Raw genomic sequence first — 14,931 nt, forward strand, 5'->3', positions numbered from 1 at the left:
GAACCGGCGGAGAGTACGAGTACGAGGACCACCGAACCGCTGAGCAACAACAGCACCGCGGCCAACTGAGCGGCCATTTTCACCTGTCTGCAGGTCAGTCTGCTCAGCCAATCAGAGAGGCAGATTTTCACCCGGTCAGAGGTCACCGAGAGGTCACGATTCTTTCAGTTCCGAGACGACTTCAGAGAAAATACAAACAAACAAATCAGTAAAAGAAGTCAACAAATAATCTGCTGACAAGATGAAACATCAGAAATGACGACTTTGTCTCTGAGCTTGAACATTCATCCCTTCATACGTTCATGCTTTCATACCTACAGCTGAGCTGGCACAGTGACAGCCAGCAGGTGACAGCCAGCAGTGAATCATGGGAAGTCAGATCATGTGACCTGATGTAGATGACGTGTCTCATATGTGTAATAATGTTTGAGTTGTACAGTTGAGTGTTTCAGATATTCACTCTTTCACTCTCGTGCTCACAGCTGAGATGATGTCACCTCGCCGTCCTCCAGGAAACAGTCCCATGTGACTTCCTGTGAGGCAGCCATGTGACGTTTGCGATGAAACAACGTTCATCAGGAGCTTTAAAGATGCTGCTTGGTGGATTCTGTTCCCTTTGGACAGAGCCATGCTAGCTGTTTCCAGTCCTGATGCTAAGCTATGCTAACCAGGGCTAGCTTCATATTTAGGCTACAAACATCAGTCAGTGTGAACGTCTGGCTGTCACACAGGAAGAGAAGAAGAAGAGTTCACCAAATATTTAAGTGAACCTCCGTTAGGTGAAGACCTCCACCTCTCCACCCACCTGCTGTCCACAGCTCCCTCAGCTTCATCTGGCTGTTTGTGGAACTGTGATTGAAAACAACTTTATTAGTAATGAGCGTCACGCAAACACAGCGGAACATGACGAGGAGGCGCCCGAGCAACACGTGAGGAATTACGACGAGGCCAGATGTTTGCTCTGGTCCAGGTCTGATCAGCTTATGGGGAGTCACTGCAGCTACTGCCAGATATTATTTCAGATCAGAACAACGAAAGTTGTTTATTTGGCAATAATTTATTACACAGAATAAACAATCTAACTATGAATAAGATACAGCTTATTATTAGCAAGAAGCAGAGCTTAAAATGTGCGTTTCACTCATTCCTCCGGAGGTTTCTAATCATTCCCTGAATGAACCAAACTGTCCTACAGTGAACTGTCGGGCTGCCGAGGCCCCTCAGAGCCTGCCAGGGCCTCTCAGGGTCTGCCGGGGCCCCTCAGGGTCTGCTGATCCAGCCCTGGTTTCTACCTGATCCCTGGAACACCTGATGGGGAACCTTTTCCTCTGCGCTCGATGTGAAATGTCGAAGGCTTCGTCCGGCGTCTGCTCTTCTTCCTCTGATTGTGGAAGCGTTTGTGTGTGAGAGCTACAATCAGTCAGACGACCACAGATCAGGGGACAACAAACGCTTTTAGTTAGAAAGAAAAATAAGAAAACAGGTAAAAACTAGTTTTGTCTACAGCGACAGTGTATTGGAGTTTCCACTGAATTCCAACCAGAGTAAAAGCAGAATATTCATCCTCAATATTAGCAACTATGAAGTCACCACACACATCACTACTAAGTCTAGAAACACAACATGGCTTGGCTGACATGGTGGCTTCTGGCAAGACGCACAATATTATAGGCACTAAACTCTGGAACATGCAATATGGTGGCTGGTTACTGTAGTTTGTGCCGGGTCGAGTCCTGTGGAGTGAGTCCGTTCAGAGGGGCGGCAGGCCGACAGCTTCGCTGCTCTGAGCAGACCGGGCGGCAGGCGGAGCGCCACGTACGCAGAGGTCACGCCGCTTCAACCGCAGGTGGATACAAACACCACCACCTGTATGAGGTCACGCTGATGCAACAAAGAGACCGCAGCATCGCGCGAGTGGATGAAGACTTCAAAGAACGAGGCACATTTATTTGATCCGGGACGAAGACATTCAGTTGTTTGATTTGTTCTGGTTGAGGGGCGAAAAGCTCAATTTTCCAACGTCATTGCTAAAGTGCTGGAGCCTTCCCCAAAGAGCCGTGTGAACACTGAGGTGCAGAGTTGATCCCATCAGATCTACTGAGAGCTTTAACATTCAGACAGCGTCTGTACGTCCAGATCTGAGAGCTCACACCGACCCTGGTCCAGGTCTCAGACCGTCTGGACCAACAAGAACCTGCTGAATCAGCATGATTAACAACCGTATTAGAAAACATCTGCCAAAGCCACGGGAAGCCTGTCGACTCCCATGGTGCACTTCACCGACAAACAGCCAATCACAGAGCTTCACCTGAGTGCTGCGCTGAAGCTGGAGATGACAGTGACTCTACAGGATGCAGTTTCATCTTCTTTTTCTGATTCTGGGTCAGTTTTGGGTGAATTCAGGCTGGTTATGATTACTTCTTCCTCATTTCCTGTTTTCAGCTGTTTTATTGTGGAACCAATGATTTAATATTTTAATGTTTCGTTTATTTAATGGCTTTGTTTGAAAATCGATTCTTAAATTACATGAAATGTGAATTTTGTGTTTTTTCTGAAGCAGGTTGGACTCAGTCAGACATGATGATGATGATGATGGTCATCAACTGTCTTTGTCAACCAGGTTTTCCTCCTCAGACTCATTTTGCTTCATCATGTGACTCTTCTTCACACTAAATGGACCAATCAGGTGCCGCCTCCTTCAGTCAGAGGAGCAGGATGTTATGGAGAGCGACGAAGAGCAGAAACAATAAACCAACAGAGGAACGGTGTCAGGAAGCTGCTGCTGCTGTAAATCCATCAGCTGATTGTTTCTTTGAGCTCTCATTGGCTCTCAGAGCCTCCAGTTTATTTCTAAGGGAACATTTTGGAGGCTGAAACCTTAAACTGATGCAGCACATTTAAACATCAGACTCAGGAACTGGATTCAGGTCTGACCCGTCCCCTAATGAAGGACATGAAGACATCGCTTCAATTTCTGGACAAAGCAAAGTGACGTTCAGAGACTGAATATTATCTGTGATTAACACCAACAGATTCATCAGTTTTCTAATTGCTGTTCTATCAGCTGCGGCACCAGCAGAGTGAAACAAACCGAACATAAACCAGAATCCAAAGTGGTCTGCTGTGTCAGTTTTAAAGTGTAGAGTCTTTTTATAGATGATTTAGATCTGAACCTGGACTAGAGCAGGTCAGGTGTGCAGCATTTTAGTTTCTGCAAACTTGCTCAGTTTGAAGTTTTCTTCAGATGTTCTGTGTAAAGGTTCTTAGGACGTTCAAAAACCTGTTGTTTTTTTGTGGTTGAACTGGTCTGGTTGGTTTCCCCTCTTGGTACATTCAGTCGTACCAAAACAACCACTGAGACCCTTTAAGGGAAGTAGTCTGGGTCTCGTACCAAATGAATTCTGGAGCCTTTTTTGTGCTGGGAACATTATCCATCAGAACGTGATGAGATCAAACTACAAGGCGTCTCTGCAGGTTTGAGCTCAACGGCTCCTGTAGCCAGCGGCACTTTGCATGCTGGTATGTTGATGAGCGAAATCAACAGCTGCTACATGCTAGTCGGAGAATGAATGGAGGTCGGATCTAGTCTGGTTCAAGCAGGTCTATCTGCGGACACAAGGCAGCTACAAGACGTGTACTACATGATACACCCTCAAAACAATTAAGTTCATGCACCAAAACTACTTGGTTCAGTTTAGGAAAAGATCTCAGGGGTGTGTCATGTAGGGTTATTCCCATGTCAGACACCCGGATCTGAAATTCTGGATCGTGTATCAGTGAGTACACAGGTCTTTGTATCAGTCCGACATCACGTAATTTGTTAGCCCCAAATGAATGACTTTTTATGGTTTTACGTTTGTAAAACTGTCCCAGAGCCAAGAAAACCTGTTGTTATTTACGTGACATCTAAACCTAAAGTCTGCACTGAAGAGCATGTGTAGCGGGCGGCTCGACGTGAAGCCAACCTGGAAGCTACAAAGTTTTATGTGCTGAGCAATTTTCATTGATGTGAATGGCCGCCATCTTTGATTCTGATATGGCGTATACATCCATACGTCAACAGGATACGTCCACATCTGACTGTTACACTTGCGTTAAAAAGTTCAAATGATAATTGAGACCAATGAAAATGTTGACAAGGCACATTGACATTTTAAGAGGCCGGGGCCAAACAGGTGACGCTTTACATTACATTCAGATCAAACCGAGCTGGAGATCGTAGACGGGATCCAAACTGCCTGAACTGACTTCTAATCACACTGGAGGTACTTACAGCTTTCCGAAAAGAAATTCACGAAGGGAAGCAACGTTTCATGACAACTTCATGTTTTTCATGACACAATAATACCTGGGTTCTTGTCAAGTGACACCTGCTCCATGTCTTCATGTTCACTGAAAGTGGATTTCACACTGAGAGTCAGAAGAAGGTCTTCTTCATGCTCTCATATCTGGACTTACAGATTCAAAGCTGCTTTTCTGCTCACTGAATAGTTTGTGTCTCCAGCACATCTGAGTCCACATGAAGCTGAATCAGATCTCGTTCAGGGTTTTACTTCTGCGGACAGTAAACCCTGACGAGGTCGACCTCTGCGTACGTGCTGCTCCGGTTGAAGGCCTGCAGGGTGTCCGAGCGACATGCAGGCGGTTGATTGTACAAACTGGAGGAGTGCAAACTGTTCCAGACATTCAACACGAAGACACAATAAAAATGACTCCAATTCCCACTCTTTCATTAAGACTAAAAACTAAAATAAAGCTACTGTAAAAGTGGGTTTGGTTTGATATTAAAAGCGCTTCCTTTGGAAACAAAAAGACTACCAAAACAAACAGATTCTATGAAGACCAGTATGGAAGAATCTCTAACCTGGAAGAACAACTCTGCCCTTCAGACGCTTGGAAAAAGAATGATGAGCGCTCGAGCTTTCCTTATCAAACAACTGACTATTTTTGAGGCTGTTTTAGTGTCTGATAAGAGGAATCAAGAACTCCTCAAGTTGTTCAAATATTTCAAATGACGAGGGGTTTGTGTAGAGTCGCGCTTGTACATCAGGTTCAATACCTGTAGGGGGCGGTATGGAAGTGGATAGGAAATATTACCGACTCCCCTCTTAATGGGCTTAATGGAAAAAGGGGAAGGAAAAAAATGATAAGATCTTTAAGAAACCAGTTAAAGGTGCAAACCACTGCCCCACATCACCTCTGAGGCTTTCAGTCAAGGACTAGTTTCAGTCAGGGACTGTCGGTCAATACGATGAGTTTTAGTGAGAGACCATCAGTAAAGAGCAGGACTTTAAATAATAGACTGTCAGTCAGCAGCACAACGATGAGTAAGGGACCGTCAGTCGATAATATCAGAGTTTAAAGCTGTATAACAGAGACAAAACAATAAACTATCAAAATACGAAATAATAAAAAAAAAACAGAGGTTATATTCCGGAAGCAACATTTCGTTCAGAGTAATGTGTTGTTAAGCGTTGGTTTTTAGTTCCAAACTACTCCCCCCCTCCCCACGGAGACTAGCGGGACACAACAGCTGCCTTTTGATTATATACACACACACTTGTTTATCGGTTTTTCCTTTTTGTTTGTTTTTCCTAGAAAAAGACCCCATCCGCCCTCCTCTCCAGCTGTCCCTCAGCGCCCGGTTTGTTCTCAAATCCAGAACTTTACAGAGTCTCCAGACAGAATCAGATGGAGTAGAAGCTGCAGCAGTCCTACCAGCTCTGTGTGACGCTATCCTTCTATCTGAAAACACTGTCCAATGAACAGCCCAGTCACACTTCTCTTCCACCTGGTGCTGACTCAGTCCGTCAGTCTACCGATCGCTCAGCCTGTTCGTCAGCCAGACCAATCAGCTGACTCTTTCGCTGACGACCGTCCGTGACTCTACAGTTTCTTCTCGGCTGGGACAGGGGACGGCAGACTGCGGGACGATGTCTCTGAGCTCCCTCCCCTCACCTGCTGCCTCTGGCTCTGCTCGGAGCCGAGCCCTTCCGTCTGCCCCAGGGACAAGACCTACCCCGGACCCGGCTACCCCTGGAGATCCAGGAGTCATGGAACTGGGAGGCCTCGAAGTGCTGTTTGACCCTCTTTCGCCTCCTAAAACCTCTCTGCTTTCTGATGCTGTGACCGGCTCCCCTCTTCCTTCCACCCTGACTCCTTCGACGCTGACCTCTCGGCTTGGCAGCAGGCTCCCTCGGCCAGGCCGTGTGGTACTCAGATCTTGGGGCTGTTCACTCTGGTTCTGTTGAGCAGGGACCAGGTTGGTTCTGGATAGGCTGGCAGATGGTCGGTGGGATGAAAGGTGCTGCACATGGGGTCTGGTAAGCTGAGGGTGGGGCTGGGGTTGGGGGCATGGCTGTGTTTGAATCCGCTGAAAGTGTAGTTGTGCTTGGGACTGGGACTGGGGTGGCCGAGGCTGGGAGACAGATTGTCTGGGTTGCGGTCTGTATTGAGTCTGGTGTTGTTGCGACGGGTGCCTCGTCTGCTGTTGGGGCTGCACTTGATGTCTGGGTTGCAGGTGAGGTTGAGGCTGGGCTGGGGTTCTGGACTGGGGCTGAGGCTGAGTTTGGACTGGGGTCCTGGGCTGTGGTGGAGACTGAGGTTGGCCTGGGGTCCTGGACTGAGGCTGCGTTTGGGCTGGGGTCCTGGGTTGAGTTTGAGGTTGAATTTGGGAAGGGGATCTGGGCTGGGTTTGAGGCTGCATCTGAGCAGGGGTTCTAGGATGCAGTTGAGGCTGAGATTGGGCTGAGATTCTGGACTGAGATTGAGTCTGAATTTGGCCTGGGGTCCTGGTCTGGGGTTGGAGTTGAGGCTGCAGTGACTGCCGGGTCTGGGGCTGAAATTGTTGTTTGAGCTGGGTTTGGGGTTGAGACGGATGCCTGGGCTGGGATTGAGGTTGGAGTGCTGTGGGGGACTGAGTTTGGTGCGGATGCCTTGTTTGGGGTGGATGAATGTGCAGGATGGATGGGAACTGAGGAGGATGTGACTGAGGTGGAGTATGCTGGGCCTGAAGCTGGGGTCGGTGCTGAGCTGGAGAGTGGACAGGCTGTGACTGAGTCTTTTTTTGGGGGGGCTGGGGCTGACTGTGAGTTTGGGATGGGGGTTGTTGGGGCCGTGGCAGGGGCAGGTCATGCTTTGCAGGAGAGGGCTGGGGTGCTGGGTATCGAGGCTGGGCTTGTGGTTTACTGGGAGACTGGGTCTGGGAATGCTGCTGGGAACGGGGCTGGAGCTGGTGGCGTGGCTGAGGGGGAGGGTGGCGAGGTTCAGGCAGGGACTGAGTCGCAGACTTGGACTGTGGTTTGGGGGGAGCTTGCTGGGTGTGCGGGGAGTGTTGGGTGGAGAGCTGAGTCACAGTCTGGGGCTCGACTTCAGACCTGGACTGGCTGGAGGGTGTTGGATGTCCAGAGGGTGGTGGAGGAGGAGGAGGAGGAGGAGGCTGATCCACTGTGGAGGAAGAGGAATGTTGGTGGCGATGATGATGATGATGGTGATGATGATGATGGTGGTGTTTGTGAGGCGGCCGGTCCTTCCTTTTGTGGCTTTTTGATGGGCTAATGCTACTGCTGCTGCTGCTACTCCTTCCTCCTCCTTCTCCTCCCTTATCACCTACATCTTCATCTACTTCCTCTCCTCTGCCTCCTCCATCTCCTGCTGCTATTCCTGTTTTCTCCTTGTGCTTCCTCCCTTTATGTGTCTTGTGTCCATGTGATTGGCTTTCATCTGAAGCAGTGGGCTGCTTCTGTGATTGTGATTGGCTCTGCTCAGAGGGGGCGGGCTGAGGCTCTGAGGTGGGAGCTCCCTCGCCTTTACCTTCCTCCACCTCTGCAGAGACCCTTCTCTCAGTTTCAGTTGTTGTGGCCACTGGAGTCTGAACACTCTCCCTCTCTTCCACTGTCTCTCTCGTTTTGCGTTTTTTGATTGGCAGGGCTGTTTCCTGGACAACAGGTTTGATGGAAGACTCCTTGGCTGCTCTCCGTTTGGCCTCGGCAGCTAAAATGGCAGCTGCAGCGTAGCTCCCAGCAGCTGAGCTACCAGAGGCCGATGCCGTGGAGGTGGATGCTGTGGCAGCTGACGATGCTGCTGAGGCCAACGTTGGTTTCCTGCCCCGTTTCTTGGGGGCGGTCTGTGGTGGGGCCGAAACTTCCTGTTCTGATTTCCTCTTTCTGCCAGGACGGGACTTGGACACCAAGGCAGGAGACACCACCTGCAGGGAATTACCACATCATCAAGCAGCATCGGCATCAGCATTGTTACTGCATTATTTTAAACCTCAACAAAAACAACAGGTTGCATTGCAAAAAGCATTAATGACCCTTTCTGCGTCCACATAGCTGTAAGACTGTGTCACCAGTTGCATGAAAATATAGTTCTCCCAGCAATCCTGGGTGGAGCTGGACGAACTTGCTTTGGAAAAGTGCATTTGGGCTGCTGGTTATTACTGTAATCCTTAGATAACATCTGCCAAAACTTCCTGCATGACTGAATGATAGACTGATCATACCTTTGAGGCAATGGAGGTGGTGCCAGTGGAGGACTCTGACTTGCCAAAGGGCATCTTGACCAGCAGTTTGCCCGGAGTTTTCTCCACCACACGCTTCATGGCCACGCCCTCTGTAGCCTGCCGCATCTTCCCACTGCCTAAATGAACACAACAAACAGTAACTATGAAGACAACAAGAAACACAAACTCTTCAGCCAAACTTTTAGTGGAGTGACTGTGTACCTTTGGGCCGTCCACGGCCTCGCCCCGATGGTTTCACCACCTTCGGTTTCTTAGGCGGACGCCTCTCGCGGCGGGAGGGGCTTCCACGTCCAGTGACAGTGAAATCAAAATCATTTGGGTCAGTGGTTGTGTCGCCGACCTTCTGGAAGTAGGCAATAAGTTCGACCTTTGAACGAAACGCCTTTCCCTCCGAGCTGAACAATAAGATAAAAACAACAGTCACCGCTCATCCAGCACTCTATCACTCCATCTCTTCACAGAAAACCGACACAGCATCGGCGGTGGGTGTGGCTTACTTGATCAGGTAGACATCAAACTTCCCTGCTGAGCGACCAGACTTCCTCTGCTTGAGTTTGCGTGTCCAGCCCTCGGGCAGTGACGGGTCATCATACAGGGGACCACGGTCCCGGATGATGGAACGCCGCTGCCTCGGAGAACCTGCAGACTCGCTGCCGGCTGCCGACTCTGACCCTGGTTCCTCTGAGGGGCCCGCCACCGGCTCCGACACCTGCCAGAAGGAAGTGACATGAAACCAACTTCTCATCCTAAACACGTTCACATTAGAAGGGGATTACAACATTTCATTTTGTAGGTGATGATCACTCCACCTGTTCTGTTAACGACACCTGTCTTTACCTCTGTGTGTTGCTCCGCCCCCGTCTGAGGCTGCAGTGTGGCTGTTGGGGGCGTGGTCGTCGCTGTGGTCTCTTCCCCCCGGTCAGCCTGGCGACGCTCCCGGCGGATCTTCTTGGTCTTACTGTGGGACCTGTCTCTCTCTCTGGCGGGCGGTCGGGGGTTGACAGGTCCCTCCTCGCCCTCTTGACCCTCCTCCCTGTGGAAAAGAGATGACATCATAAATGTTAGCATTACATCAGTGATGACATCACACCTGTGCACCATTTTGTCAGTCACTCGGGTTCAGAGGGGTGCAGGGCTTTCAGCCGGAGCAGGTTTTGGTGCCCCCTGCAGGCTGGTGGCCTCTGGCACATTCCAGCGCCGCTATACCGTCACATACACTGATCTGAGTTACTGCATATTTTAATGAGTCCGATGAATCTGATTAGATTGTAAACACGGCGTGAATGAGATTTAACGTTCACTCCAAAAGCCTCCAATCGACAGAACAACAGAGGACAGAAACCACCTGTCTGATGTAGAGAACCGCGTCAGACATCAGCTGGCCAAAGACGAAAAGTCCAGAAGTGATGTTGTTGTATTTCAGGTTGTAAAATGACATCATGCTGAAGTACCGCCTGTTCCTTTGACATGTGTGTGTGTGTGTGTGTGTGTGTGTGTGTGAGTATGCTGTAAAGAGCTCAGTGTAAATAAAGATCATTCAATCATTCGTTCATTAAGCTCATAAACGTGTGTGAAAATGTGGCGCTCTATCATCAATGATTCCGACACACACACACACACACACACACACACACACACACACACACAGGATTTGTGGGCGTGGCACTGATTCAGACAGGTGGGACATGTTTCTCTGTCTAAACGCTCACATTGTTTTGAAGTTTGTGGTTGTAACGAGCAGCCAATCACAACCACAACGAGCAGCTGATGGAACATTCAATACGTCTTTTTTTTAATCACTCTCCAAATCCAGCGACGCCACCTCCAGCAGTGATTGGTCAGGTGTGTACAGGTGAGAAAGTGGGCGGGGTTTGAACTTGTCTTTTTCATTCATCACACATCACATCAGACATGAAAGACAACATGAGCCTCGTCCTCTCAACGCTGTGCAGCTTTTTTTTCCTCTATTTGGATCGAGACCGTCAGGAGGAAGGAGCATGAGGGAGGCGTGAAACACAGGTTCCCCAGCCAGACCTGGACCACAGGGGCTGGATTACACTTCTTCACCAAAATCCCACAGGACCTGTCCGTGCATGTGGGGTCAAAGTTCATCTTAGTTGACCTTTGCTGTGAAGTCCGTCAGAAATGAGCAAATTGTGCAGAGCGACGGCTGCATGGCCGCCTGACAGACTTCAGCCGGTCTCCTCTGGACGCGGTCTCGGCCTGCACCGCGTCGACCCTCTTCCTGTGTCGACTTTCAGAACCACACTGTGAATGAATCAGTTTGTTTGAAGCAGACGCTCTGAATAAGAAACACAGGAAGTCTGAGTTACAGCCAATGACAGGGTCCCTGAACGCACCAACAGGAAGTTCTCAAATCAGTCTCTGAGCCGTCAATGTAACCTGTTGACAGATGACGGAGCGAGCGGCAGCGGTGGTGGACGTCCTCTGAGCTGCAGGTTTCAGCCTCAGGTCTCTGAAGGCGACAAACAGCTGATTCTGCTGACATGTCACGCTTCAGTCGTCAGTAAGTCTGAATGTTTCAGCGCTCTGAAACCAGCAGCAGGTCTCATCCAGGTGGCTGTAAACAGGAAGTGATGTTTACAACAGCAGAAACAGCTGATTGGCTCTGCGCCGGCCTTCGTGTTCAACTCACAAACATCTCAGTCCAATCAATAATCAGCTTCTTTAGCCTTTTACTTCCTGTGTGCTGTTTCTGAAGGCGTCCTGTTACGTGAACGCCTCTCAGCTCAAAGTTTTACAGCTTTATTAGTAATTTATCTGTGACGATTATCGATTATCAAACAAAATAACAAACGTGACGATGGATTAACTGAGTTTGTCATGAAAACACTCGGTGGTTTCAGGTCATTCAGACACCTGAAGGTGAACCAGGTGAAAAAGATCCATTTATAGAAATACCTGAAAAACACAAACAGCTTAAAGAAAAATTGTTTGTTTTCAAAGTTCTGAATCTGTTTGTGAAATCAAGTCAATAAATCAAACCAATAAAGTTTTCTCAATCAGAAACATTTCAACCAGTTTCTTCATTTGTTAGATGATCGATCGATTTGATTCTCATGATTGATTTCAGGTTTTCAATCTAAATGTGACACGAAACAGATTCTATGCACACACACACGCTGTATGTATGGGTGTGTGTGTGCGCGCCTGTGTGTGGTCCACATGGACAGCTGCAGTCAAACTGGGTCAGCGTCCTTCGTCTTTACCCGCAGTTTCTTTCTGTCTTGTTTGTTTGTTTGTTTTCTGATTCTTCGCTGATCAAAGACACAAAATGAATTCTTGTTTTTCTGTTTGTCTCGTTTGGTCCAGACAGAGCAGGTGAACCTCAACCAGGAGCCAATCAGGACTCGTCAAAATCTCCTTCAGAGCAGCAGGAAGGAACGTCAAACAGACAAGCCGACACCAAGGCCAAATCGCCGCCATCTTTACTCCCAACAACACACGACTGAGCCACTTCCTGCAACCGACCAATCATTGCTGAGAGGAAACCAGCAGCTGGTCCTTTGACGATCCCAGTCCAGGACTCAGAAACCTGAACTTATCTGCGGACACGGTCTCAGGAGCTCTGACGGCTGGCAAAGCTAAAAACTTCATGAAACTACGTCTGCGTGAATGTGAGTGACGGCTGGTCACAGCGAACGAGATGAGTCACCGCGGCGGCCATCACTATGGACACTTTACAGACAGCCAGTCATCAGCCAATCAACAGCCACTCATCAGCCAATCAACAGCCAGTCATCAGCACGCTCAGCGCAGGGGTCAATAAGGAAAACACTTGTTAGTTACTGGCTCCATGTTCCTCCTGATGATCACCAGTTTACCCAGAATCCCTCCAGAGAAGCCAAACAGGAAGCAAACACATGAATCTGTCAGTTCATCATCATGTGACCCCTTAGAGTCGTCATGTGACCCCGCCAGTGTCTCAACCCTCAGGCTGGGAACCCCCACGAGTGAGATGGTGATGAAGCTGCAGGTGGAGGTGAAGCAGCAGGAACAGGAAGTAAACTGCCCCCCCCCCCCCCCCCCCCCACACACACACCAGAGACTGTGATGCACACACTCAGCCGCGCAGGTTCGACTTCAGCCAGAACAAACACACACACACACACACACACACACACACACACACACACAGCTGTCCTGCTCAGCGGCACTGGGGCAGCTGCCTGCTAATGAGGACAACAATCAGTTTAAGCTTGCTGAAGGGGGGGGAGGAGGGGGGGGGGGGTGTGCGGGCCATTGAAAGGGATGTATGCATGTGTGAATGGGGGGTTGGCCCGGGTTACTGAGCAGCAGTCTAAACACTCCTCAGATGAAAACACTCTCTGTGTTTGCTAACGAGCTAGCAGCCTGTTAGCTACCTGCCTGTCTGACGGAGGCGGGTGGACACACCGCCGGGGACCGGCGTTGTGATGTTTGTGACGGACACACCGCCGCCGATCCCCGGCCTGACCTCCCGGGGAGTTGTGTGGAAGTCAGAGCGGCCCGGCGGCGCACGGAGAGCGGGCTACGCTAAAGCTGACGTCCGTCCCTTCGCTCCAGCTACAGCAGCAGCTAAAGTACAGACTTAGCAGTAAGTTGGTGACGTATTCCCGCTAACCCCGCTCCGCCGAGACAGGCCGGGGTAAAAATCAACGCACTTTTACTTCAATAAAACACACGACAGAAAATAGTCGGCGGCGGTCGGAGGCGGCGACAGCGGCGGCGCTTTAAGGGAGGATAAAATGTAAAAACCCCACTTACAGTCTCTCCTCTCCGCTCTCCACGGCGGCCATTTTTATTTAAATAAATAATTTTATATTAAAAAAAAGCCTCCAAACATCTCTGCTCCCTCCTGCTGCACCCCGCCCCCTCGACTCCATTTCCAAACGCCGTCAGTGAACAAACACCGCGAGATCTGAACGGCGATGAGGTCAACGCAGCGCAGGGGCGGCGTAGTCCCGCGAGATGTGAACTCTTCTTCGGTCAGACTGAGACGTTCAGGAAACGCGCTGAAATCTGTAAAAACAATAAGCGAAGAATCAGTTTTTCACACAGCAAACATTTACTGAGCATTAATTAATTTATTAATTAGTAAAACCTCAAAGTAAATACGGACTCATGCATACAGCAGGAAAACAGTCAAATTAACACAGGATTTGAATATATATGTGCATATACACAGTATTCGTGTATATATGTGTGTATTTGTTAAAAAAGCATTTTAACACTGTGTAGGACTCAGCTGGCGCAACAACAAGGAAGTCATGATGAAACTTATCTTCATCCCTGTCACCTGTTGGTGTTGGCCTGTCTTTCTGTTCTTCTGGGTTTGTCTTGAATCTCTGTTTCATACATTCAACACTTCACCTGTCAACACACTGTCGCTGTGCAGCTGAGATGGACTGAAAGAGTTCCCAATTTCAGTACTCACAGACAGATTTTATGCAGTTACTTAAATCAGACTGATATATATGTGTGTGTGTGTGTGTGTGTGTGTGTGTGTGTGTGTGTGTGTGTGTGTGTGTGTGTGTGGTTTTAACGAGGACATGAAAACATGAAGACATAAAGCCACGAGGACATGAAGACATGAGGTGACAAGGACATGAGGACATGAAGACATGAGGACATAAAGACATGAGGCAATGAAGACATGAAAACATGAGGCCATGAAGACACGAGGCCATGAGGACATGAAGACATGAGGCGACAAGGACATGAGGACATGAAGACATGAGGCCATGAGGACATGAAGACATGAGACGACAAGGACATGAGGACATGAAGACATGAGGCCATGAGGACATGAAGCCATCAGGTCATGAAAACATGAGACCATGAGGACATGAAGACATCAGGTCATGAAAACATGAGACCATGAGGACATGAAGACATGAGGACACGAAGACATCAGGTCATGAAACATGAGGCAACGAGGACATGAAGACATGAGGCCACGAGGACATTAAGACATGAGGCCACAAGGACATGAGGACATGAGGACATGAGGACATCAGGTCATGAAAACATGAGACCACGAGGACATGAAGACATGAGGACACAAAGACATCAGGTCATGAAACATGAGGCCACGAGGACATGAAGACATGAAAACATAAGGCCACAAGGACATGAGGACATGAAGACACGAGGACATGAAAACATGAGGACATGAAGACACGAGGCCACGAGGACACGAAGACATTCGGACATGACGACGTTCGGACATGAAGACATGAGGCCACGAGGACATGAAGACATTCAGATATGAAAACATGAGGCCATGAGGACATGAAAACATGAGGACATGAAGACATGAGGCCACGAGGACATGAGGCATTCGGACATGAAGACATGAGGCCGCAAGGACATGAAGACATCAGGTCATGAAAACATGAGACCAC

General features: G+C 49.0%; 1 protein-coding gene across 3 annotated transcripts; it reads right to left on the reverse strand.

Annotated features, from left to right (window-relative positions):
- Positions 1 to 5,118: 5,118 nt before the first annotated feature.
- On the reverse strand, positions 5,119 to 13,418 carry mecp2 (methyl CpG binding protein 2). 3 transcript variants are annotated; one of them, XM_070967886.1, is made up of 6 exons: positions 13,292 to 13,418; positions 9,362 to 9,557; positions 9,022 to 9,233; positions 8,726 to 8,919; positions 8,504 to 8,640; positions 5,119 to 8,206 (listed from the first exon to the last, which is right to left on the reverse strand). In XM_070967886.1, the coding sequence occupies exons 1-6, from the start codon at positions 13,321 to 13,323 to the stop codon at positions 5,852 to 5,854; spliced, it is 3,126 nt and encodes a 1,041-aa protein (XP_070823987.1). In that variant the 5' UTR covers positions 13,324 to 13,418; the 3' UTR covers positions 5,119 to 5,851. The 3 variants fall into 3 exon arrangements, with proteins under 3 accessions (XP_070823987.1, XP_070823988.1, XP_070823986.1); XM_070967887.1 differs by lacking the exon at positions 13,292 to 13,418 and having other exon boundaries at positions 5,119 to 6,629; positions 6,660 to 8,206; positions 9,362 to 9,610; XM_070967885.1 differs by lacking the exon at positions 13,292 to 13,418 and having other exon boundaries at positions 9,362 to 9,610.
- Positions 13,419 to 14,931: the final 1,513 nt, after the last annotated feature.

This window comes from Chaetodon trifascialis, chromosome 8 (genome assembly GCF_039877785.1).
Source record: "Chaetodon trifascialis isolate fChaTrf1 chromosome 8, fChaTrf1.hap1, whole genome shotgun sequence".
Classification (NCBI taxonomy): Eukaryota; Metazoa; Chordata; class Actinopteri; order Chaetodontiformes; family Chaetodontidae; genus Chaetodon; species Chaetodon trifascialis.